General features: G+C 47.0%; 2 protein-coding genes across 4 annotated transcripts; both read left to right on the top strand.

Annotated features, from left to right (window-relative positions):
• The first annotated feature begins 5,992 nt into the window (after window positions 1-5,992).
• On the top strand, window positions 5,993-9,982 carry Nme4 (NME/NM23 nucleoside diphosphate kinase 4). 2 transcript variants are annotated; one of them, XM_087910733.1, is made up of 5 exons: window positions 5,993-6,121; window positions 7,442-7,575; window positions 7,754-7,855; window positions 7,966-8,078; window positions 9,549-9,982. In XM_087910733.1, the coding sequence occupies exons 1-5, from the start codon at window positions 6,037-6,039 to the stop codon at window positions 9,691-9,693; spliced, it is 579 nt and encodes a 192-aa protein (XP_087766859.1). In that variant the 5' UTR covers window positions 5,993-6,036; the 3' UTR covers window positions 9,694-9,982. The 2 variants fall into 2 exon arrangements, with proteins under 2 accessions (XP_087766859.1, XP_087766860.1); XM_087910734.1 differs by having other exon boundaries at window positions 5,994-6,121; window positions 9,570-9,982.
• A 1,560-nt stretch (window positions 9,983-11,542) lies between these two features.
• Decr2 (2,4-dienoyl-CoA reductase 2) lies at window positions 11,543-19,024 on the top strand. 2 transcript variants are annotated; one of them, XM_048436086.3, is made up of 9 exons: window positions 11,543-11,733; window positions 12,693-12,761; window positions 13,611-13,662; window positions 14,330-14,465; window positions 16,379-16,503; window positions 16,575-16,668; window positions 16,857-16,961; window positions 17,658-17,875; window positions 18,176-19,024. In XM_048436086.3, exons 1-8 carry the CDS (start codon window positions 11,654-11,656, stop codon window positions 17,873-17,875), a joined length of 879 nt encoding a protein of 292 aa, XP_048292043.2. In that variant the 5' UTR covers window positions 11,543-11,653; the 3' UTR covers window positions 18,176-19,024. The 2 variants fall into 2 exon arrangements, with proteins under 2 accessions (XP_048292043.2, XP_048292044.2); XM_048436087.3 differs by having other exon boundaries at window positions 18,180-19,024.
• Window positions 19,025-24,393: the final 5,369 nt, after the last annotated feature.

Genomic DNA, 24,393 nt, shown 5'->3' on the forward strand with positions numbered 1-24,393 from the left:
TCTGCCTTCTACACAGAATTATATTGTTCTACCTTACTCAATTCTTCTGATTTGTATCTTGCCCTCCCTGGTTTGTTTGCATCAGTATAAAATGTACGACTCCAGTTATTGGAGCATCACGTACAATTCTTGGGAAATTTCCAAGCTGCCACATGCATTAAGCTCTGCTGTGGCAGGGGTTCTACAAAACACTGCTTAGGTCAAAGTAAGTCAAGCAGGCAGGGTTGGGAGACTGTCTGGGCCATGGACCAGCTAGGCTGTTAGGCCGTCCACCCAGTAGGCATGGAGTCCGAATCTACGTGGGCGCCAGATCAAGATGAAGGCACACTAGCTCAGAATTGAGAAAAACAGACAGTTATTTATTTAGGGATAGACTCACAAATCAGAATCCTCTCCTGGAATGGAGCACAGAAACTGAATCCCGCAGCCGGAGAAGAGGCCGGACGCATGTTCTACATCGGCATAAGTAGTATAAGAGGCCATGCCCCAGTGGATGCGTAACCACTGGCTGTAAGACTTCCTACAGCAGGTTGCCTAGGTCTTTCCTCCCACAATCATTCCGTAGACTCCTCTTATTTAAGAGGTTGATAGCCTTGGGTGTGATGGAACATACCTGCAATCCCAGCACCTGGAAGACTAAGGCAGGAGAATTGCTCTAAACCGAGTCAAACTCTAACCAACCTTAAAGACTGGTGTACTAAACAAGGGTTGAACATTCTCTCTCAAAGGGTCTCACTGTGTAGCCCTGGCTGGGCCTAACTCTGTAGGCCACAATGGGTGCAAACTCAGAGAGATCCACATGCCTCTCCATATTGTTGAGTTGAAAATGGTATGACATCATTCTTAGCCTTCTATTTATTATTATTGTTGGTGTGTGTTTATGTGTGCATGACGTGGACATGACCATGTACAGCACAGAACACCTGTGGAGGCTGTTGGACAACCTTGGAGTCAGTTCCCAGCTTGCAGCTTTATGTGGATTCTGAGGACTGAACTCAGGCCGTTCGGTTTGGCCGTTCGGTTTGGCCGTTCGGTTTGCATCCTCTGGCCGCAAAGGCCTTTACTCAGCTAGCTTCTCACCAGCCCCTCTCTCCATTCCTTATTCACTCTCGGATAATCACTGCTCTCATCTGCACGTCTGTGCTCAGCTAGCAAATCTGAATCCCCATCACCACGTCTTGACACACTGCAATTTATTTTATTTATTTACTTATTGTTTTTTTTTTCCACATAGGGTTTCCAATGTATAAGAGTCCTGGCTGTTCTGGAACTCGCTCTGTAGACCAGGCTGGGCTTGAACTCAGAGTTCTGCCTGCCTCTGCCTCCTGAGTGCTGGGATTAAAGATGTGTGCCACCACTGTTTAGTTTGTTTTATTTATAAGTATAAATATGATTAAAATTTTGATAATAAAAAGTAATTTTGCAAAATCACTAGGATTTTATTGTTGTTTAGTATATAATTTGTTTGTTTGTTTTTCAAGACAGGGTTTCTCTGTAGCTTTGGAGCCTTTCCTGGAACTCACTCTGTAGACCAGGCTGGGCTTGAACTCAGAGATCTGCCTGCCTCTACCTCCCGAGTGCTGGGATTAAAGGTGTGCGCCACCACCGCCCACCTCGTTATATGATTTTTTAAAAGATTTATTTATTACATATTTAATGGTCTGCCTGCACCTCTGAAGAGGGCATCAGATTTCATTACAGATGATTGTGAGTCACCATGTGGGTGCTGAGAATTGAACTCAGGACCTCTGGAAGAGCAGTCAGTGCTCTTAACCACTGAGCCATCTCTCTGACCCCCAATATGATTTTTTTACTCTCTCCCCCTCCATTCTAAGGTTAAAATTCAGGGTCTTATGCACCACTGAGCCACACCTCAAGTCCTTATGCTCCTTATTTATTCCCATTTTGTGTAGGTATAGTAGGGTTCTCTAGAGGAACAGAACTGATGAGATGTGTGATATGTGTGATGAGGACAATGAGATGGCTCAGCAAGTAAAGGAAGTTGCTGTTAAGCCTAAAGACCTCAGTTCAATCTCCAGGACCACATGGTGGAAGAAGCAATTCCTACAAGTGGCTTATAAGTGATGGGGTTAGGGAATCCAATAGGGGTCATCTAGGGAATCCAATAGGGATCATCTGCAGACCAGAACTGGTAAGAACGTTCAGTCCATGAAGCTAGTGCTACAGCAGTGCTGGTAGTATGACAGATTATTCTTAGAGTTCTTACAATTTTTTTTTCCAAGACAGTGTTTGACTGTTTAGGTCTAGCTGTCTTGGAACTTGCTTTGTAGACCAGACTGGCTTCGGACTCACAGAGATCCTCCTGCCTCTGCCTCCTGAGTGATGAGATTAAAGGTGCCACCACTGCCCGGCTGGTTTTTTTTTTATTATTTTTTAAAGATTTGTTTCTTATTTTATGTGCATTGGTGTTTTGCCTGCATGTATGTCTGTGTGAGGGTGTTGGATCTTCTAGAACTGGAGTTGCAGACAGTGTGAGCCACCATGTAGGTGCTGAGAATTGAACCCAGGTCCATTGGGAGAGCAACCATTGCTCTTAACTGCTGAGCCATCTCTCCAGCCCCCTTCAATTTATTTTTTATATATTTGTATGTGTTTGTACCTGTGTGAATTTGTGTACATCACATATGTGCAGGTGTTCCCCAGAGACCAGAGGATATCAAGTTATAGAGGGTTGTAAGGAAGCTTATAGGTACTGAAATCTGATCCAATGTGCGCTGCAGGAAATGCCATTAACTTCCGAGTCATCTATCTGTGCTGATTTTTAAAGTTCACTGGGCTGTTTGAATTGGTTGATTAGTGCCTTTTTCAAATTCGAGAAATATAGGCATTTCATCCAATATTTTTCTCCCTGCTTCTCTTTCCTATTCTTGTGGAACTCTTTAGCCCTCTTCCCACCCCTGCTAAAGTTACTGCAGGAAGCGTTCGGGAATGAGGGCAGCTTCCATGAGGAGGGCCCGGGGTAGCTACTCCCACCTGCCAGGTCAGTAAACTGGTGGGAGATACCAAAGGGAGCCTTCAAGCCAAAGTACAATGCTTGATGACCCCTGTCCCTGAACTGCTTGGAATGGGGCAAAGACACTAGTTTGGCCCCATGTTCCGGCACAAGTGGACCTTACCCCAAGCTCACCACAGACCAGAATGTTCACTTGAGGCTGTTGTCTGCACCTTCCATCCTTTGGTTTATCAGTACCCAACATTCAAGACATGATAGGTCCATTTGTACTCTTCATGGTTAATCTTTTTTCTTTTTGGTCTTTCAAGACAGGGTTTCTCTGTGTCATAGCCCTACCTGGAACTAGCTCTGTAGACCAGGCTGGCCTCAGACTCACAGAGATCCAACTGCTTCTGCCTCCAGCCTGCTGGGATTAAAAGGAGTGTGCCACCACTGCCCTTGGTAGTCAATGTAACAGGATCTCACTCAAGTTATCTAAGAGACAAGCTGGTCTGTTCTGTGAGGTACTTCCAGGAAGGATTAACTGACAGGAAAGAACTTTCCCCAGAGGCTGCACCATAGTTGAGGGAGGGGCAAATATGAAAAAGATCAGAGATAAGAGCTGGGTTCCTCACTTGCTTGCCTCCTCCTCTTGGTGGTGGTGTCGCTGCTCCCATCCCTGACCAACACCAGACTCCAGTTCCTTCAGCGTTTCAACAAGAATTGAAGACCAGCTGGGATCAAAGGTGTGCATCATCACCACCCAATTTTGAGATGAGTCTTAACCTGTAGCCTAGATTAACCTAGAGCTCACTTTGTAGTCCTTGAATTTAAGAGACCCCTTTTAATGTTGGGAGTGCTGGCTTTCAAAACCAATCAAGACCCTGCATTGATGATGATGATGATGATGATGATTAGCTATTACTTTAATTTGTTTTTATTTGTTTGGCTGGTTGGGTGGTTGGTTTTTCGAGACAGGATCTCTCTATAGCTTTGGAGCCTGTCCTGGAACTAGTTCTTATAGACAGGCTGGCCTTGAATTCACAGAGACTTTCCTGCTTCTGCCTCTTGAGTGCTGGGATTAAAGGCATGTGCCACCACACCCAGCCAGTGTCAATGCTTTTTCTTCTAAAGATTTGAGAGAGAGAGAGAGAGAGAGAGAGAGAGAGAGAGAGAGAGAGAGAGTTCTGCCTTCATGTCTGCCTGTAGGCCAGAAGAGGGTGCCAGATTTCATTACAAATAGTAGTGAGCCACCATGTGGTTGGTGGGAAGAGCACTCATCTCTGCAGCCCCGAGTGCCAATGCTTTTAATCCAGTACTTGGATGGAACTCTGTGAGTTGGAAGCCAGCCTGGTCTACATAGCTAGTTCCAGGCCAGCCAGATACACCATAAGACCCGATCTAAAGAAAGAAATGGAAAAGAAAGAAAAGAAGAAAGGAGGAAAACATGTTAAATAATAATAATAAAACAGAGAAATAAAAAAACCTGAGAATCATGAGCTCTGTCTTACTAAAAAACAAACAAACAAAAAACCCTACATAAATAAATAAATAAGTAGACATGAATCCAAACATATCAATAACATTTAAATATTAATGGACTAAGTACTTAAATTGAAGGCAGAGAGACAGGAAGGGTAGTATGGGCCAGAGGCTGAAGCAAACGATAGCTTGAGCCCAGGAGTTGGAGTCAGCCTGGGAAACAGAAAGAGACCTCATCATTCCTCTGTTTTGTCTTTTTCCTGTCAGTGCTGGGACTGAACGTAAGGTCTTAAACACAAATTTATCCAGGCAATTCTTGAACTTAACTATAACAGAACTTTTTTCTTTAATTTTATTTATTTGGCTTATGTGTAAAGGTATTTTGCCTGTGTATATTTTACCTGGACACCCACCTGTGTGCCTGGCCTCTGAGGAGACCAGAGAAGGGTGTCAGATCTCCTAGACCTGGAGTTACAGATGGTTGTGATCTACTATATGGGTGCTGGGAGTCAAACCCTATGCCTCTGGAAGGGCAGCCAGTGATCTTAACCCTGAATCATCTCTCCAGTCCCAGCAAAATATTTTTTTTAAAGATTTATTTATTATGTATACAGCATTCTGCCTGCATGTATGTATGCCTTCACACCAGAGAGGGTACCAGATTTCATCATGGATGGTTGTGAGCCACCATGTGGTTGCTGGGAATTGAACTCAGGACCTCTGGAAGAGCAGCCAGTGCTCTCAACCTCTGAGCCACCTCTCCAGCCCCCAGAATATTCTTTTCAAGTTCAGACAGTTTGTAAGATCCTGTTTCAAAAAAATAATAAATTAGTCAGGAGGCGGCAGCCTATACCTGTAATCCCAGCACTCAGGAGGTAGAGGCAGGTGGATCTCTGTAAGTTTGAGGCCAGCCTGCTCTACACAGTAAATTCCAGGACACTCTCCAAATCTGCACAAAGAAAACTTGTCTTGAAATACCCCCCCCATCATCATCATCATCAATTAAATGTTAAGTGAATAAATAATTTGACTCTGGTCTGGGAGAGCATTCTTGTAATGCCAGCACTAGGGGCATGAGAGGTATGAAGACCAAGAATTCAGAGCCAGCCTCTGCTATATATGGAGCTCAAGGACAGCAGCAGGAATTATAAATAAATAGTTTGAAAAGTTAAGGAGGGAACAGAACTGACAAGTAGTCCAACTGCTAAACCCAGCCAAACAGAGCCAAATGGTATTTACGAGGGCTATTCTCTAAGAAGTATACTTACAGCGTTCGTGCGTTATGAAGAGGAGTATAATATAAACAGAGAATGAACAATTGCATTTTTTTTTCTTTTTTTGTCCCCCCTGCAGTATTGAGGAGGTCGAGCACAAGGCTCTGCGCATGGTAGTCAAGCGCTCTATCACTGAACTGTACCCTAGCCGGTTTCCTTTTTTTTTTTGTTAAACGGAGATTAAAGCTTGGATCCTGCAGGCTCTTGGGGAACAGGGTGAGGGGCCCCACCGGGCCCCTTGGGGTGGAGGGGTGGAGGGGCGGGCCGAAGCGTGGCACCGCCCTCTACCCTGAGCGCGCTGCGTTCTGTGCCCCACCAGCCCGCGCCATGGGCTGCCTCTTTGGGCGCGCCGTGCTGCGGGCGTTGTTGTGCGGGCCACGCATTCCAGGCCTGCTGGTGCGCCCCAGTTCCGGTGAGTCCTGCACCCGTGGGGAGCTGGGCGGATGGGTTCCGCGCGGCTTTTGTTTGCGCACGTGCGACAGCCCAAGGCTTGGTTTTGTCCCGGAGGATCGTGCCAGCACAACCCCCAACAGGGGTCAGGGCTTTTAGCAGAAGAAAGCCAAAGCCCAGAGGGGAGACTAACATACTCGTGGCTCCTGAGGGTGTGTGTGTGGGTGGGTGGGGGGGATCAGGTTCTCTCCACAGAGCCGTTGTTCCCAAGGTATTGAAAGCCAGCCTAAGGAAAGCAGGCCTAGGACAACCCGACCACTTCCTGGGGTCCCTGCGCTTGCAACCCATTTATGGGGTGCTTTCTGAGAGCCAGATAATGCATCCTGGGAATTGAACTCTCATCAAGATACATGACAGCAGAGCTCTGGGCTACCCAGGGTCCCCTGTCATTTCTCAGGGCCCTCTGTCATCTTTGGTAGGAGAACAAACGGGTATAATTCAGCCTGTTGAGTTGTAGTGGGCACCCATTGTGGCCTGAGGATAGAGCCTGGTCCCTCCTTTCTAACTTAACTTGGTGTTTCCTCTTTCTTTGGTACACTTTGCGAGACAACTGGGGGTTAGGACTCTCTCAAAAGTAGAATTTAAGCCTGTGGTGGCGCCTGCCTTTAATCCCAGTACTCAGGAGGCAGAGGCAGGTGGATCTCTGAGTCCAAGGCTAGCTTGGTTTATAGAGTGAGTTACAGGACACCCAAGGCTACACAGAGAAACCTTGTCTCCAAAACAAAACAAAGTAGCATTTCATCTTGGAGAAGACACTCAAATGTCCTGACAGTAGCGTGGGGCCACAGAATCAGTGTTCTCTTGAGAGGCAACCTGAATCCCCTGGCAGCTGAGTTCCTCTCCTGCAATGTGGTTCACCCCCCATCACCGTCCTTCTCAAATCCTATCCCTTGGTCCCCAGCACTCAGGCCTCTGGAAGTGGTCCGCTAACTATCCTTGGTTTCATGCCATTTCTCCACACCCAAAGAGTGAGCTCCTAGTATGTAGGCCTGGGGTTCACACAGTGTGGCACCCCGGAGTCATGTGAGGCTAGGCTCAAGTTTACTTTCTAGGGGACATCATTAACAGGCCTGGTTGCTCCTGAAGTTATCTGAGCCTTTTGGGGTAAACCATCTCCACCTTGGGCAGCTCCTGTTCGTTTTTTGTTCATCCACACCTTCCTACTTGGTGGCAGGCACTTTCCAGTCCTGTGCTGGCTGAGCTCTGCCGGGGATCTAGGTGGGACAGACCTGAAAATATGGAGCATCTTCACCCCTGACTTTTTCTTGTTTTTTTTTTACAGGAGGGCCTTCCTGGCCCCAGGAGCGTACCCTGGTTGCGGTGAAGCCTGATGGGGTGCAGCGCAGGCTAGTGGGGACTGTGATACACCGCTTTGAGAGGCGGGGCTTCAAGCTGGTGGGGATGAAGATGTTGCAGGTATCAGCCCTTGGCCCGTGTTGTCACTAGAGTCTCCTAGCACTGGCAGTTGCAAGGGTTGGGAGTTAACCATACTGGGAGCCAGCTTCCGTAGCTGTGTCAGAAAGGTGCCCCCAACTCAGGACACAAATTGGAGGTTTACTCTCCAAGGGTTCTTCTTACTCCTCCTTCCACACAGGCACCAGAAAGCATCCTTGCTGAGCACTACCGGGACCTGCAGAAGAAGCCGTTCTACCCAGCCCTTATCAGCTACATGAGCTCTGGACCTGTGGTGGCCATGGTACAGCAGGGCAGGGGCAATGGAATGGGTGGGGAGGTGTCTTCCCCTAAGCAAAAGAAAGGGCTTGGAAGTCCCCCAACTTCCCTCGAACCCGCATGTCTGTGCTGCAGGTCTGGGAAGGGCACAATGTGGTTCACATCTCAAGGACCATGATAGGACACACTGACTCAACCGAGGCAGCCCCTGGGACAATCCGGGGAGACTTCAGTGTTCACATCAGCAGGTATGGAGGCCCCAACACCCTTGTCTCCCAGTATAGAGTAAAGAAGGCTAGGATGGCAGCTGGCACTTAAGACAGAGCCATGAAGCTGGGGGGGGAGTGCACACCTTTAACCCCAGTACTCAGGAGGCAGAGGCAGAGGCAGGTGGATCTCTGAGTGCAAGACCAGTCTGGTGTTTAGATTGAGTTCCAGGACAACCAGGTTTTTTTTGTTTTTGTTTTTGTTTTTTTAGTGTTGGGGGGAGAGGGGCAGGGGAAGACAGATTCTTGAGAACTGGGTGTCTTGCTGGGCAGAAAGTTTCTGATAGTGGGGTATTTATTATAAGATTTATTTATTTATTTATTTATTTGAGGTAAATGTCAGGTAGGCCAGTCTATCTTTGAGGTTATTAAGTAGTTCAGGTGTCTTGAACTCTTTATCTTCAGGCCTCTACCAACCTGAGTGTTAACTTACAGTATGCTGCCTTGTCTGATTAAACCTTTTTCCCTGACCATTTTTTTTCTTTCCAGACAGGGTTTCTCTGTGTAGCCCTCTGCCTGAAACTCACTTTGTAGATTAGGCTGGCCTCACAGAGATCCGCCTGCCTCTGCCTCCTGAGTGCTGGGATTAAAAGCGTGTACAATCACACAGGGTGTTTACCTAACTCTTCAGTATTCTATTTTGGTCAACAACCATGAGGGGTTGGCTCTGATGACCTGTAGGAAAAGGCAGCTCTCGGAAGCTGGTGTATAGCCTGACTTCTGAGCTTGCAAGAAACCGAGGCCAGGCTAGATACAAATTACAAATTTCCAGCCCCTGTTACTGCCACCCACTTTTCCTTTCTCCTTTCCCTCCTTTTTTTTTTTTTTTTTCTTTTCAGATAGGATATCATGTAATCCAGTCTGGTCTCAAACTGATCCTCTTGCTGAGCATGACCATGAATCTTCCGGCCCCTACCTCCCAAGTACAGACATGCACTGCCATACCTGGTTTCTGTGGGGCTGGGGATCAAATTCAGGGCTCTCATCTTCTCTCTCTCTCTCTCTCTCTCTCTCTCTCTCTCTCTCTGTGTGTGTGTGTGTGTGTGTGTGTGTGTATGAATGTCTGAGCATGTGCCTGCAGTGCCTGTGTAAGCCTGAAGAGGGTGTATTAAGATGCCCTGGAGCTGAAGTTATAGGTAGTTTGAAGCCATCCTGTTTGGGTGCTGGGAACCAAGCTCAGGTTCTCTGCAAGAGAATGTACTCTTAACTGCTGAGCCACTGCTCCAGCCCCTCTCTCTTTTCCTTTCTGAGACTGGGTCTCCCTCTGTAATCAGCCTGGCCTAGAATGCGAGGCTGCCCTTCCCATCTCAGCTCCTCCAGTGCTGGTATTACAGGCCATAGCACCATAGCCCGTTCCAACATGCCTTTCTCTTCTGTGCGGTCACCTTGTTCCCTGACAGGACAGGAGGCTGGAGGCGAACTGTCCCTGGGACCTCTCTCACTGAGGCGCAGGCATGCTTTTCCTCCCCACAGGAATGTCATCCATGCTAGCGATTCTGTGGAGGGTGCCCAGAGGGAGATCCAGCTGTGGTTTCAGAGCAGCGAACTGTTGAACTGGGCAGACGGCGGTCACCACAGCAGCTGCAGCCCAGCCTGAGGGTTTGAACTGCCCACTGTTCTTCAGGGTTCATCCATGACCAACTACCTCTGCCAACAAGAACCCAAGCCCATACCCTTCCCATCTTCAAAATCACACCCTGTTCACCTTTTGTCCAACTCCAGCCCAGGGGAGTCTAAGCCTCAACTTGATGTGCCTTGTATCCTAAACCAGCACAATATTGGATCATATCCTTCTATACCTAAGTGCCAGACAACCTTTTGGACATTGTCAGAGGTGATTTTGCCTGCCCCAAAGGAGAGACATTAAAATCTGCTTTAAATGGGAATGGTATGCTTATTTCTGCCATCTCAGCATTGTGTGCCCTTGCCCGGGGAGATGTGAAGAGTTAACAACTCCGTCCATTCCCAAACCTTGGAGAACCCGTGAGTTTCCTAGCCTGGCAGAGACATGGATGACGGTAAGGAGTTAGCTGCAGAAGCATAGGTGACTTGAGATCAGCTGAACCAGTACAAAGTCCCACCCTGCAGGGGTAATGACATCAAGGAAACTGCATGGTAGAATCTTGCTTCGAGTTAACCTACCTCTTAAATACTCTAGCAAACCTGTCCCAAGACCCCCGAGAGTAGGAAGGAGTACTAGGTGGGGAATCTAAGGCAAGGGTCCTGTGATGCCCCGAGTTGCCGCTACCCCATTCCTAGCTACCACTATATTCTCCTTATTTTACTGATGTGACTGCAGGACCCAGCATCTTAGAGGTCGCCACGGCAATGCCTCCTCCATGATGTCCAGTAGTCATATCTGGAGAAAACTACTTTATTCCAGCACCCTAATGAGTGTTTTTTATGCATGGTGTAAACAGTAGGCTTGAGAAAGGTTATAGTTTTACTCTCCCAGGAGAAGGAGCCCTTAGCTTTGGTAAATATATGAGCCAGGCAAGAGTTAGAGGCCATGAGATGAAGAATCCAGACGGAGTTCCTTGGCTGGAGTGGTTTCAGCTCCTGCCTGTAGGATCCTTCTGAGAGAGGGTGGTGGCAAGGGACAGGTGAGGTCTAAGGCACAGAGCCTGTGGGTAGCGGTGCCAGTCCTTGTGGGTATTGTGTCACGCCTCCTGAGGTCGGAACAGCAGAGGCTTACACTTCAGCGGCTAGTCTCATCTTTCTCTCAGTGCAACCCAGGCACTAGAGAGCAACCTGCACGCCAGACCTGATGATGTGGTCTGTGACAGCGACCGCTGCTTGATACAGCACATCTCACCCCGGATCCTGAAGTGGCTAACACAAGTAGCTGATCCACATGACCGCTTCGGAGGCTAGCTGACAAGTCATTTCACTCTTTGAAATCTTGACGATGGAACCCAGTCCTGGGTTCTCAGCACCGGTCTGCCTGAGTAGCTTCAGGAGAATCTGGATCAAGTGCAGTGATCCTTGCCAGCCACCGAGAGGGTCACTCTGGGATTTTTTTTCACCCGGGCGAGCCACGCGAGGGAGCTATTGGCTTTGCAGGCTCCCGATCCTCTCGCTCTGGGAGAGTGTCCAAAAGGCAGAGCGGTGCACGGTCAGGAGTCCCGACTTTCACAGTTGACATGACAGCGTCTAGCGAGCCTGGGTACTTGGATTAAGCGGCCGCACCGACGTCCAACTGGGAAAGGACTCGGGGGTTTAAGAGGCGGGAGCAGCACACTGCGTCAGTGTCTCCTCCCATTTGCAGTCCCAGCAGGCCGCGCGCTACCATGGGTGGGGTGCCCGCGGGGTGAAATGGGAAGAGCTGGAGGGCGGGGATAGGAAGGCGTGGAGGGACAAGATGCCTCCTTGTGGGCGGGGCCTCTTCGCAGGGAGAGTCTGGTGGGCGGGGTGGCGCGGAGGTGGGACTTTGGTCCTGGATGTTTCTGGGCTCTGGGCGGAGCGAGCTGCTTGCAGAGCGCGGTGCGCAGCGTTGGAAAGGTAGAGTCTGGTTCCCAATTTTACTGTCCTCGCCACTCCGGTCCGCACCCAGCGTCATGGCCCAGCAGCCGCCCGACGTTGAGGAAGATGATTGTCTTTCTGAATACCACCACCTCTTCTGCCCGGACCTTCTCCAGTGAGCTAAAGCAGGGAACCAGGGAGCGATCCGGGGTTGGGGAACAGGGGTCAGAATGGAACTGCTGCTGGATGTGACAGCACAGAGGTCAGGTGCTCAGTACCCTGCTCCTGGGCGATCATAGACCTCAAGTTTCTTGGGGTTCCGGAAGGATGGGATGAGGGACTGAGTAAGGAAGCCGGTTCGTTTTGAAAACGTCTCACTTGAGACCTTACCACACAGAGCATTTTAGGTTAAGTATTCCCCTTCACCCCCAGACTTCTAGCCCAAGAATAAAAGACTTTAAAGATTGCAGTTTTGTGGCTAGGGATTTTCGTCGAAACCTGTTAGACTCCATCCTCTGCAGGAGCATATTTTCTTTCACAGCCACGCTGGGTGAATGTTCATGGGGGTCAAAGTCCTCCTTTGGCCACCTATTTACCCTCTGTTTACACTGATTTATTTATTTACTTAATTTGTTTAGTTTTGGGTTTTCTAAACAGGGTTTCTCCGTATAGACCTGGCTGTCCTGAAACTCTCCCTCTGTAGACCAGGCTGGCCTCCAACTCACGAAGATGATCATTGCCTGTCTCTGCACCACCTCCCCCACTCCTCTACCCTGCACCTCCAGTTCTGGGATTAAAGGCATACACCACCACTGCCTGGCCAGTGATTTATTTGTTGAGATAGAATCTCTTGTACCTCATGCTGGCCTTTAACTCCTGGTTCCCCTGCCTCCACCTCTCAAGTACTGGAATTACCGACATGCATCCTCCATCCAACTAAAACATTGGTTTTAAAGTAGATTCTAGGGACTAGAAAGATAGCTCAGTGGCTCAGAGCACTTATTGCTCTTCCAGAAGACTCAGCTTTGGTCTCTAGCATCCACACAGGACTACACCATCTGTAGGCACATGGGCAAAACACTCAGAGAGACAAAATAAATAACTTAAAAATGACTACGTTTTCCTTTTTTGAAGGGACAAGGTGGCCTTTATCACGGGTGGTGGCTCTGGGATTGGCTTCCGGATCGCTGAGATTTTCATGAGGTACACACTGCTCTGGGACCCTCCCTACCACTTTCCTTTCCTTTGACTGGGCACTAATGGATTTTGGGGAGTGGTTGGGTGCTGCCCTGGGGGAAAGACAGCACCTTTGGAGTCTCCTAGAGGTGGGTGACCCTGTGTGACTAGCCTCAGCGCTTCATAGGCTGTGAGGGGGCTGCTACGGTGGGAGTGTCTCTTGGGACAGGTCTGTGGCTTCTCAAGAAGCTTAGGGACTTGCTGCTGAGGCTGGCTGAGGCAGAGGTGGAAGAGTCCTTCTCCAGCTCGCCCCAGTGCTCTGCTCTCCACAACCTGAAGTGAATCCCGCAAGAATTGATTTTGACTCCAGGTAGTGGCCTGTTATTTGAAGCTTTATGCAATTCCTTCTCAGCGGAACAAAGGTCTGTGTGTTATCTGATCATGAAGATTAGATAAGTTAGTGCAGTTTTTGTGGAACCTGTGTAGCGGGTAGTCCCCATTGTCACCATGAGGCTCCCTCTCTCAAAATGGGCTCTCTGTCCTCCAGGCCAATGTCCCAGCAGGCCCTGCACAGGTCTGGGATTGGCACCAGTAGTCTGCCACACCTCTGCCATGTACACGGTATCTGGGTCAGAATACCCCAAGCCAAAGACAGTGCAGAAACCTAGGAGTGGGCAACCATGGTATCCAGGAGTCCTTTCAGAATTACTTGGCCCTGCCTGAGTCCCTGTGCCTACTGCCAGTCGTGTTTCAGGCTTGATTCCTACCTCGGCCTCAGAAGCTCTTGGGGGCGTTCTTTGTAGAGTACTGCCTGGTAGGTGCCCCCAGGGTGTGTCCCTCTTACTTGTCTCCTCAGGCTGCCATCTGCTTTTGTAGGCATGGCTGCCACACTGTCATCGCGAGCAGGAGTCTGCCAAGAGTGTCCACGGTGAGAGGAAGACTGGGGTTCTGAACGTGGGTGGGGAGGAGTCCTAAGGCCCAGGGTCTAAAAACACCAAAATCTGTTTCTTCTTGGGTAGGAAACTCAGTGAAGATGGACCCTCATAGATACCTTTGCCTTTCAGAAGTTTGCTTATTGGGTCACATTTTTGGAAGTAATGTGGTTTCAGAATTCTTCAGTAGTATCACCAGCATGTGAAGGCCTTCATTCCACCCATCTAGGTCCAGGGGAAATGCCTACAGGGTAGGCAGAAGGTGGAATCTGGGACAGATGACAGGTTATAGAGAATTCAGGGTGTCTTACGAACATCCACCAAGAGTCATGGCCCCAGGAGGTGGCTATTTTCAAGCCAAGTCTCCGTTGGCAGAGTTCCACGGCAAACTTGGGTTCCTAACATAATGTATCATTTCCATAGAGGTCTGAAGGTGAAGGCTGCTTCTCCAGGCTGAAACTGATAGCCATCCCTCTTTCTTTTTTTCTTTCTTTCTTTTTTGGTTTTTCGAGACAGGGCTTCTCTGTAGTTTTAGAGCTGTCCTGGAACTAGCTCTTTTGTAGACCAGGCTGGCCTCGAACTCACAGAGATCTGCCTGCCTCTGCCTCCCGAGTGCTGGGATTAAAGGCATGCGCCACAACCCTCTTTCTTTCTGCTGCCTAGGCTGCTGAAAAGTTGGTTGCTGCCACTGGAAAGCGGTGCCTCCCTCTGTCTATGGACGTTCGAGTTCCCCCAGCTGTCATGACTGCTGTGGACCAGGCACTGAAGGAGTTTGGCAAAATCGACATCCTTATTAACTGTGAGTCAGCAATAAGTGGGGTCAGAGTCTTCTCATAGGTCGATAGTGCTGCTTGGAACCTCCAGAACTCTCTTGCCAGGGGCAGGGATTTGCCAGAGAGCCTAGGTGCTTGTCCTGGCTCAACTAGGCCTCACAGTTGCCAGAGGCAAGACTCAGGCTGCAGGCTCTGTCCTGAACAAGCTTTGCTCTTTCCGAGTGGTGGGTCAGCAAAGCCTAATGTATGCTGGGTGCCCTGTGAACCTGACTAAGTCACAGTTCAGAGGTGTTCTTGTGTACTGAGATTTCCACTGGTAGCAGAGCGGCGGTGACACACGCCTTTAACCCCAGCACTCAGGAGGCAGAGACAAGGGATCTCTGTGAGTTCGAGGCCAGCCAGGTCTACATAATGAGTTCTAGAACAGACTCCAAAACTACACAGAGAAACCCTGTCTTGGAAAAACAAAAAACAAACAAACAAACAAAAGTGGGTCGGTGAGGTGGCTCAGTAGCTTAGTTAGACCTGAATCATATTCCTGGGACATGGTAGAAAGAATAAAGAATGAATTTACTACCACAGGTTGTCTGTCCCCTGACCCCACACATATGCCATGGCACATGCACACACACACACACACACACACACACACACACACACACTATATATATATATATAATAAATGTTAGCATTATAAAAGTATGGGGCTGCCTCAGGTGGCGCAGGTCTTTAATCTGAGCACTCAGGCAGAGATGTAAGCAGATTTCTTAGTCTGAGGCCAGCCTGGCCAACATAGAGAGTTTTGAGGCCAGCTTGGTCTATATAGTAAGTTCCAGGACAGCCAAAGTTACGTAGAGAGACCCTGTCTTTCTCTAAATAAATAAACAATAAATCAAAGTAATAGAGTTGGGAATGGGTCTCATCGTGCAAAAAGCCCTGGTTATTATCACTGGCCCAGAAAAAAGGTGATTTCATAGCCTTACAGAATAATTTAGATATAACACTATATAACTGTACAATCACTTCACAACATCTGCTATTACTCAAATGTTATATTTGTTGAATAACCGATATTATCATATAATAAGGCTCAAACTTTTTTTTCCCCGATTTTTGATAATGATTTGTTGATCGCTTAGCCAGATGGGAATCGAACTTGGGACCTCTGGTGGAGCGTTAGGCGCTCTTAACCACTGAACCATCTTGCCGGCTGCTCAGGCTCAATCTTTTTTTTTCTTCCTGAGACAGGGTTTCTCTGTGTAACCGTGGCTGTCCTGGAACTTACTCTGTAGACCAGGCTAGCCTTGAACTCAGAGATTCCCCCTGACTCTGCCTCCAAAGTGCCACCGAGACTAAAGTCTTAGGGCACCATGCCAGCTAAAGACTATTTTCAGATAAGGTCACAGTCACAAACACTTTTTTAAAAATCTATTTTTTAATTTTTTAAAATTCTTTTTGTATTTATTTATTTATTGTCTTGTTTTTTCAAGACAGGGTTTCACTATTTAGCTTTAGCTATTCTAGAACTTGCTCTGTAGACCAGGCTGGCCTTGAACTCACAGAGATCCATCTGCTTCTGCCTCCCAAGTGCTGAGATCAAAGGCATGCGCCACCATTGCTCCTGGTCTACTATCTATCTATTTCTGAGACAGAATTTCCTGTAGCCCAGGCTGGGGTTAAACTTATTGTGGGCTTGAAGTTGCCCTTGAACGCCTTCTGCCCCAAGTGCTGTCTCCGTCCTTGCTTTTAGAACTTCTTGGCATCTACTCTTCTATCCTGTGCCTGTTGCCCAAGAATTTCCTCAAGTGCTCTGTGCCCTGTCTTGTCCAGCTTAGACCTCTTTGAAGGTCTCCACGCCCTGGTTGCCCACAGAGCATCAGGCTCCTGTTTGTACTTTTGACAGGGCTCTCCCACCAGCTTTCCCCCTTCTCTTCTCCAGGTGCAGCTGGAAACTTCCTGTGCCCTGCCAGCGCCTTGTCTTTCAATGCTTTTAGGACTGTGGTTGACATCGACACCATTGGCACCTTCAATGTGTCGCGTGTGCTTTATGAGAAGTTCTTCCGGGTGGGTATCCTCCTGGCAGGGGCCTTTCCTCCTGTGGTTACCCACTCAACGTCATCCCTCGTATGTTTTAGGACCACGGAGGAGTGATTGTGAACATTACCGCCACTCTCAGTATGCGGGGTCAGGTGCTACAGCTCCATGCGGGCGCTGCCAAGGCAGCCGTGGGTATGAGTACTTCCGGTGAATTATCCCCTTGGTGATCCGTGGAGGCTGATAATCTGCACATGAACTTGATCCTAGCCGCGGGCACTGTAGAGGCTAGACTTGGTCCTGAGCTCCCTTTGGCATTTAGGCCCCCTCGGAGGCAGCACGGCCTGACGATTTCCCCTCCCGTGCGCATTTCTTCCATGCAGACGCCATGACACGACACTTGGCTGTGGAGTGGGGTCCCCAGAATATCCGTGTCAACAGCCTGGCTCCTGGTCCTATCAGTGGCACCGAGGGGATCCGGCGATTGGGTAAGTCTCTTTGGGAGTTTGGGACACCCAGCAAAGCTTCTCGAATTGTAGCAAGGTTTAAAACATTCTGTCTGGGCAGGAGAGATGATGGCTCAGTGGTTAAGAGCGTTGCCTTCCCTTCCAAAGGTCCTGAGTTCAATTCCCAGCAACCACATGGTGGCTTACAACCATCTCTAATGAGGTCTGGTGCCCTCTTCTGGCCTGCAGGCTCTACAAGTAGACAGAATACTGTGTACATAATAAATAAATAAATATTAAAAAAACCATTCTGTCTTCAGCTAGGCAGTGGTGCTGCACACCTTTAATCCCAGAACTCATGAGGCAGAGGCAGGCAGATCCCTGAGTTTGAGGCCAGCCTGGTCTACAGAGTGAGTTCCAGGATGGCCAGGGCTACACAGAGAAACCCTCTCTTGGAAAACAAACAAAAACAACAAACATTTTGTCTCATTCCAGTCAAGAAGTCATCCAAACGATTACCTTCTCCCTTGTCTAACTTGGCATACTCTTAGGGTCTCCACCCCCTCATTACCCAGAGGGTATCAATTTCCCTCCTGTGACTTCTGTGTCACTCTCCTGCTAGGTCCTGGTAGAACAACTACCTTTTCCAGATGTGGGTCGGGCAGAGTGCTGACTGGGGGAGCAGCAAACACTGTGCCCTAGGGGCTTACTGGGTCCCCACTTCCCATTGCCTTCCAGGGGGCCCCCAGGACAGTTTGAAATCAAAGGGTCTTTTAAGCCCTATACAAAGACTTGGAAACAAGACGGAGATCGCCCACAGCGTGCTGTACCTGGCCAGCCCTCTGGCTTCCTATGTCTCAGGGATCGTGTTGGTGGTTGATGGTGGCAGCTGGATGACATTCCCAAACGACATCACGCGACTGGCAGAGTTTGAATCTTCCTCTGCTAAGCTCTAGGTAACGAGCTATTCCCGCTTCTTGGGGTCCGCATGTCCTTGGATGCCCCCAGCTTACCGGGTCAACTGCAGCGGGTTTTCATGGGACCCTGCCCCTGTTGCACAGAAGGGCAGAGACAGTCTCCAAGGCTGTGAAGGAAGTGGGATCCTAGCACTGGGTTTTTCTCAGAGAGGGTTAGTCTCTCCCCTTTTGGAGGGTTACAGCCTTGCAATTTTCCAGCTGTAGTCTCTGGAGTGCTGAGGTTACAGGAGTGCATGATGGGGATACAAAGTTTTCTTTGCTTTCTTTTCTTTTTTTAAGATAGAATCCCATGTAACTCAGGCTATCTTCAAACACACTATATAGCTGAAGATGAAGATGATTGTGCACTTCTGATTCTCCTGTCTCTACCTCCCAAGTATTAAAATTAGAAAAGAGCCATCACGCCCACTTTTTGCAGTACTAAAGATCACACCCAAGGTATCTGTTTGCTAAAGCAACACTGTATCAACTGAACTACATCCTCCGCCCCAGGATGCATATTTTGATACACAAACATTCTCTTTCTTTCTTTCTTTCTTTCTTTCTTTCTTTCTTTCTTCCTTCCTTCCTTCCTTCCTTCCTTCCTTCCTTCCTTTCTTTCTTTCTTTTTTTTTGTGGTTTTTCAAAACAACTCAGTAGCTTTGAAGCCTATCCTGGAACTAGTTCTTGTAGACCAGGCTGGCCTTGAACTCACAGAGATCTGCCTGCCTCTGCCTCCCAAGTGCTGGGATTAAAGGCAGGCGTGTACCACCACTGCCTGATGTATTTTTAAAAATGTATCCAGGAGGCAGTATTCTTTATGGAATATTTCATAAAGAATACTGCCTCCTTCCTCACAGAGGCCTACTGGAAATGTTGAATGTGAATTTGGAAATCCTAGCCATCTAAACTCTGGTGACCAAGCTGTTACCATACTTTGCCTCTCCAAAGCCCACATCCAGGGCGGGTGGAACCAGGTCGTGAACCTAGCCTAATGCTTGCTCATAGGGTCTGAAGAGTTCCTATAATTTTGTCAGAGAAAATTGCGTTTTCTTTAAAAAAAAAGAATCTTTTTAATATAAAAATATCTATAATTTGGAATTTGTAAATTTCTAGAAAGAAAATAAAAATTTAATTCTATCACTGAAATAGGAAGTTGTGTTTCCTATCTTTTTTTTTTCCCCAATACGGGATTTCTCTGTATAACAAACCTAGATGTCTTGAAACTATCTCTGTAGACCAGGCTGGTCTCAAACTCACAGAGATCAGTCTGCTTCTGCCTCCTGTGTGCTGGGATTACAGGTGTGCACCACCACTACCACCTGACAGCTTCCTGATTTCTTATCAAGGGATTCCAGATCAGAGGGAGGTGTGGCACTGTGGCACTTTGTTTTGGGGAATTCTGTCACTGGTCGGCTAGCCAATTGAGAGGAACGATTTAGTCCAAGAGACCGGGTTTTCATTGGGGTGGGTCTGACTGAGGCAACGAGCAACAGTGGCTTGTGATTTCGCTTAGGTTCCTCTTTTGTTTTTAATATTTGTGCACGACGTTTTGCATTTTAATAGACCATAAAGAAATTCTTATCATCTGGTGCTCAAAATGGGGCTTCCCATGGGTCCAGCGCTCCTCTGCGCGCCTGCACTTCCTCCCCACTTTCCCCGGAGCTCACTGTGTGTGCTTCCCAGCATCCCTGCATCCACCCCCACGCACCCCACCCCCAGCACCTGCGCTTAGCCCGGAGGCTCCTGCCCTGAGGCCCCTGCGCTCTCCTTGCTTGCCCGCTCTATGATCTAGCGGCTTGCAGCCACTGGGTGTCCTTTGATTCTGCCTGGCTCGCACAGGCTCTGCAGCAAGTTCTGGTCTTTGAGCATCCATCCCTTGGCGTTCCTCCTCATGCCCACCCCCAGGAATTCTGCTTAGCACAAGAACTGGGGTAGAGTCTGGCCCAGCAGCTTTGAGCATTCACTTAGCTTACTGAGCTATCTTTGTGTCGCACCTGCTCCACCTGGTGTTCAAACATCGTCACTACATATAAACACCTTCATGCTATCATGCTTCCAGGGAAGTCCGCAGCACAAGAGCAGCATCCCAACTGGTAAGATACTAGGGAACTTTTAAATGGCAAACTAGACTGTTAAATAAATAAGTAAGTAAACTTAAAAAAGGTAAAAGAATAAGGGGGAAGGACAATCTTAAAACCTTTCCCATGTTAAAGATTGGCAATATCACAATGCAGGGAATTAGGACCCTGTTCACTTGCTGTAATGGATGGGATGCAAAATAGAAAAAAATAAATGAGATAAACACTTTTGATGGGATTGTTATAATGTCAGCTATGATTATTATCAGTCTAGTAATTAACATTTTTCATTAAAAGAGTGGTTTGATAACTGTGTCAAATAGGAGAAATTGAGTGAAAGAATACAGGCTTTAGAAAAGAGTACTACAGCCAGGAGGTGGTGGCGTATACCTTTAATCCCATCATTTGAGAGGCAGAGGCAGGCGGATCTCTGTGAGTTCGAGGTCAGCCTTGTCTACAAGAGCTAGTTCCAGGACAGGCACCAAAGCTACAGAGAAACCCTGTCTTGGGGAAAAGAAAAAGAAAAAAAAAAGCTTTTCCATCACTTGACAAGAAGTCAAGAAAATTATAAAGAAATGCCCTACTTGTTCTTTGTATAACCAAACTCTACTACCAGCAGGAATAAGCCCAAAGGGTACTCAAAGAAGTGAAGTTTGGCAAATGGATGTATTTTATTTTACAAAGTATGAAAAATTAAAATATGCGCACCATACCATAGTTACATATTCAGGATTCCTGTGGGCCACTGCTTTGAATTCTAAAAAGGCTGATACAATTACACTTGTATAATTACACATCATGTGAACACCTGTACAAATTAAGACAGACAATGCTTCAGAATATGTCTCTAGTAAAATGAAAAAGTTTTTTGCACATTACAATGTAAAATATATTACAGGTGTAACACACAATCCTACAGGACAAGCAGTTATAGAAGGATCTAATTGCTCTTTAAAAGAAATGCTTAACGGGACTGGAGAGATGGCTCAGTGGTTAAGAGCATTGCCTGCTCTTCCAAAGGTCCTGAGTTCAATTCCCAACAACCACATGGTGGCTCACAACCATCTGTAATGAGGTCTGGTGCCCTCTTCAAGCCTGCAGACATACATAGACAGAATATTGTATACATAATACATAAACAAATAAATTTTAAAAAAGAAATGCTTAATAAACAAAATGGGGTAATAAAGACCCCCTGAGATAGGTTTCACAATGCTTTAATATTTTTTTCTTTTTGGTTTTTCAAGACAGGGTTTCTCTGTGTAGCTTTGAAGCCTTCCTGGAACTTGCTCTGTAGACCAGATTGGTCTTGAACTCACAGAGATCCACCTGCCTCTGCCTCCCGAGTGCTGAAATTAAAGGTGTGCACCCAATACTGCCTGACTTGACTTTAAAAATTTTAAATGCTGCCCAGTGGTGGATCTCTGTGAGTTCAAGGCCAGCCTGGTCTACAAGAGCTAGTTCCAGGACAGGTACCAAAGCTACAGAGAAACCTTGTCTCAAAAAAAATTTTAAATGCTAATGAAAAGGGAACAGCAGCTGCAGGGTGACATTGGATATTAAAAAAAAAACACTGAACTAAATCAGGCAGTATGCTTTAAAGGTCTGTTGACCTCAGAATGGAAACCACAATGTATTTCATTGGGGAAGAGGTTTTGCTTTTGTTTCTACAGGAGAGGAAAAGTTATGAATGTCATCAAAATTGATAAAGATTTGATTCTAATGAGAGACCTTTTGATTAGGAGAGGTGATAGTTCATCAGCCAACGTGACAATTCAACTTGATGAAAGGGAAAACTCACCAAGTTAGGGTCAGGGCAGGGTTTTGTTTCTGTCTTTTCAGGAAAGTAAAAGCAGCCAACTGAGGAATCTGAAGCCCTTTGGGCAAATTAAACAAGAAGAAGAAGAAGAAGAAGAAGAAGAAGAAGAAGAAGAAGAAGAAGAAGAAGAAGAAGAAGAAGAAGAGAAGGAGGAGGAGGAGGAGGGGAGGAGGAGGAGGAGGAAGGAGGAAGAAGGACGAAGGGGAAGAAGAGAACCATCTGGAAAAAATTACCAAGAAAAGGAGTAATCTAGCCCAATAGTATAGAAGCTATAGGGTAAATTTCATAAACCTTTCAAAATGTCTGTTCTTGCTGATCTCTACAGACATGGTAAGCAGGTAATTTTAATGTCATCCCAACTCAATTAAAAACTAAAGCTGGCTTTGGAGTTGGAGTGTGACTCTCTCCTCCAAACACAGCATGGTATTAAAATTCAAAGTCTTTGTCTCATATCAGCCACCTGGTATGGGACAGAAGAAACCTGAAATCTAGGGACTGTTATTGTCACAAATCTCATACCCCTTGAATTTATTTTAACTCTTTAAAACTTATTCTTAAGGTGTAAGTACCACCTTTGTTGGACCCTAGCGTCCAGTCACTGAGGAGGAGGAGGAGTCGCCCCAAGAGACCATCTCTCACATCACAGCTGATGTAAAAGCATGAGGATTTTATTAATTCTGTCATGACAGGGTCTTCCAGCATTCGGGAGGCTAGAAGACCCCCGAATGTCTGGTACAAGCTATTTTTAAAGGGAAAAATCACAGAAGGAGGGGTGTCTGGGGGTTGTTCTTTAACTATTATGATTGGCTTATTCAAAAGGGCTATTACCAATAATTGGCTGGAGAGTGGTTGCCAGATCAGATGAGGTAAGGGAAAACATCTGAGGGTTGCTTTGCCCCTTTTCCAGGTACTGAGTCAAAACAACAGTCACTGAGTCAACACCTAAGGGTTATCTTACCTCTACTCAACAACTGAGTTCTATTTGGAGAACATTCACAAGGGCTCAGGGAGATGATGGAAAGTTCCCAACGTTTCAGTACACGTGTGGGCAATTGTTTGGTCCTTGGTTCCCAGGGAGGAAGAGGGGAGCATTACTGCTGAGACTGAGAGTTGTCAGAAATGGCTTCAGAATTGTCTTAAAGTTCTACACCTTAAAATTTAAACTTTCTGTTTTGATATTAATGATATTATAAAATGCTAATTTTAACCTTAGAGATTTTTTTTTTAATTTTTTTTTCTCGTTTTTCAAGACAGAGATTCTCTGTGTAACAGTCCTGGCTGTCCTGGAACTCTCTTTGTAGACCAAGCTGTACTTGAACTCAATGACATCCGCCTGCCTCTGACTCCCAGATGCTGGGATTAGAGGTGTGCGCCGCCACCACTTGGCCTACCTTTAGGTTTTGTGTTGTTTCCTATGTGTGATATTATGCTTTAGCTTAAGCAGATATTTAGGAATTAAGCCTGGATGTCCCAGATGTATTTGGTAGATCACCCTTAGCCTCTCTAAGATTTACAGCATACAACATTTAATATGTTTAAGTTTTCTACAGTGAATGATAAACATACCACATAGCGATTTCTGAAGTCTCCAAAATGATGATGGGGGCCCCCCAACAACGATTTTACCTGGATTGTTATAATGTCACTAAGCCAATAAACACCATCCAAAGATCGGCTTTGGACTACAAACTACTCAGGACAATCCCCGGTGGTTAGCTGAGATGATCCACCCCCAAGCCCCATGCTAGCCAGGACTGCAGATAAGCTCCACACTCTTCCATTACTCAGAAACTGCCAACAAACAATGCAGCTGGTTCCCCTGAGACTTAACCATTGTTTCCATGTTTACAGAGTCCCCTGGAGATGCCGTTGTCTCCACACACACAACAGGAAGTGATTTTAAGAACACGACACTCACTTTCTCAGTTGGTGGGGTGGGTGGGTTTTGGTCTTTTTCAGGGTTATGGATAATTGTCATCATGTAGGGGGTTGATTACAAGTTGTTGAAGGGGCAGAACAAACTCCATTTTGAAAAAGAACTCCATTTTAGACAGGACCTAAGTAGGGGGGTGAATGCGGACCAGTAAATCATAAACATTCCCAAGAACTGTGTCTGCCCTGGTCAAAGTGACCCAGCAGGGTGTCCAGACGTCTGCTTGCTTCAAGCATCCTTGCAGGTAGCAGATTAAGCACTGTTTTGAAGTTCTTGTCTGCTGCAGTCACGGTTTTAAAATTCCCCTTACCCCAACCAAGGAATTCAGAAGTAGTACACTTTTATCCAACCCTGAAATGCCAAGGCTTGTGCCACACTGTCTGCAAGTTCCCCCTTTAAAACGCCCTTACCCTGAAGCCTTGGGGTTGCTTGTCCCCACCCACTATGTCAGAGTGATGGATTACCATCCAAATTAGCTAACTTGTAATCAATAAACCCCAATGTGTTTGCATCGAATACTGGTTCTGTGGTGGTCTTGTTTGGGGTCCTGTAACACAGGGATAACATTGTCATAGTGTATGGTCAAAAAAATCTAGGAGCTTAACAGTAGAGATTAGATTCAGGGATTTGCTTTGGCAAAGAAAAGGGGGTGATATATATGATAGAATAAAAAGGTAGATTATTA

Source organism: Myodes glareolus, chromosome 9 (genome assembly GCF_982192425.1).
Source record: "Myodes glareolus chromosome 9, mMyoGla1.1, whole genome shotgun sequence".
Lineage (NCBI taxonomy): Eukaryota > Metazoa > Chordata > Mammalia > Rodentia > Cricetidae > Myodes > Myodes glareolus.

What these genes read in the sequence shown, in the direction of transcription:
- Nme4 (XM_087910733.1), top strand. Translation starts at nt 6,037, where the DNA reads ATGGGCTGCCTCTTTGGGCGCGCCGTGCTGCGGGCGTTGTTGTGCGGG. An exon ending in TGGGGATGAAGATGTTGCAG is followed by an intron (nt 7,576 to 7,753) that starts GTATCAGCCCTT and finishes CCTTCCACACAG; the next exon opens with GCACCAGAAAGCATCCTTGC. An exon ending in CTGGACCTGTGGTGGCCATG is followed by an intron (nt 7,856 to 7,965) that starts GTACAGCAGGGC and finishes TCTGTGCTGCAG; the next exon opens with GTCTGGGAAGGGCACAATGT.
- Decr2 (XM_048436086.3), top strand. Translation starts at nt 11,654, where the DNA reads ATGGCCCAGCAGCCGCCCGACGTTGAGGAAGATGATTGTCTTTCTGAA. An exon ending in TTCTGCCCGGACCTTCTCCA is followed by an intron (nt 11,734 to 12,692) that starts GTGAGCTAAAGC and finishes CCTTTTTTGAAG; the next exon opens with GGACAAGGTGGCCTTTATCA. An exon ending in GTCTGCCAAGAGTGTCCACG is followed by an intron (nt 13,663 to 14,329) that starts GTGAGAGGAAGA and finishes TCTGCTGCCTAG; the next exon opens with GCTGCTGAAAAGTTGGTTGC.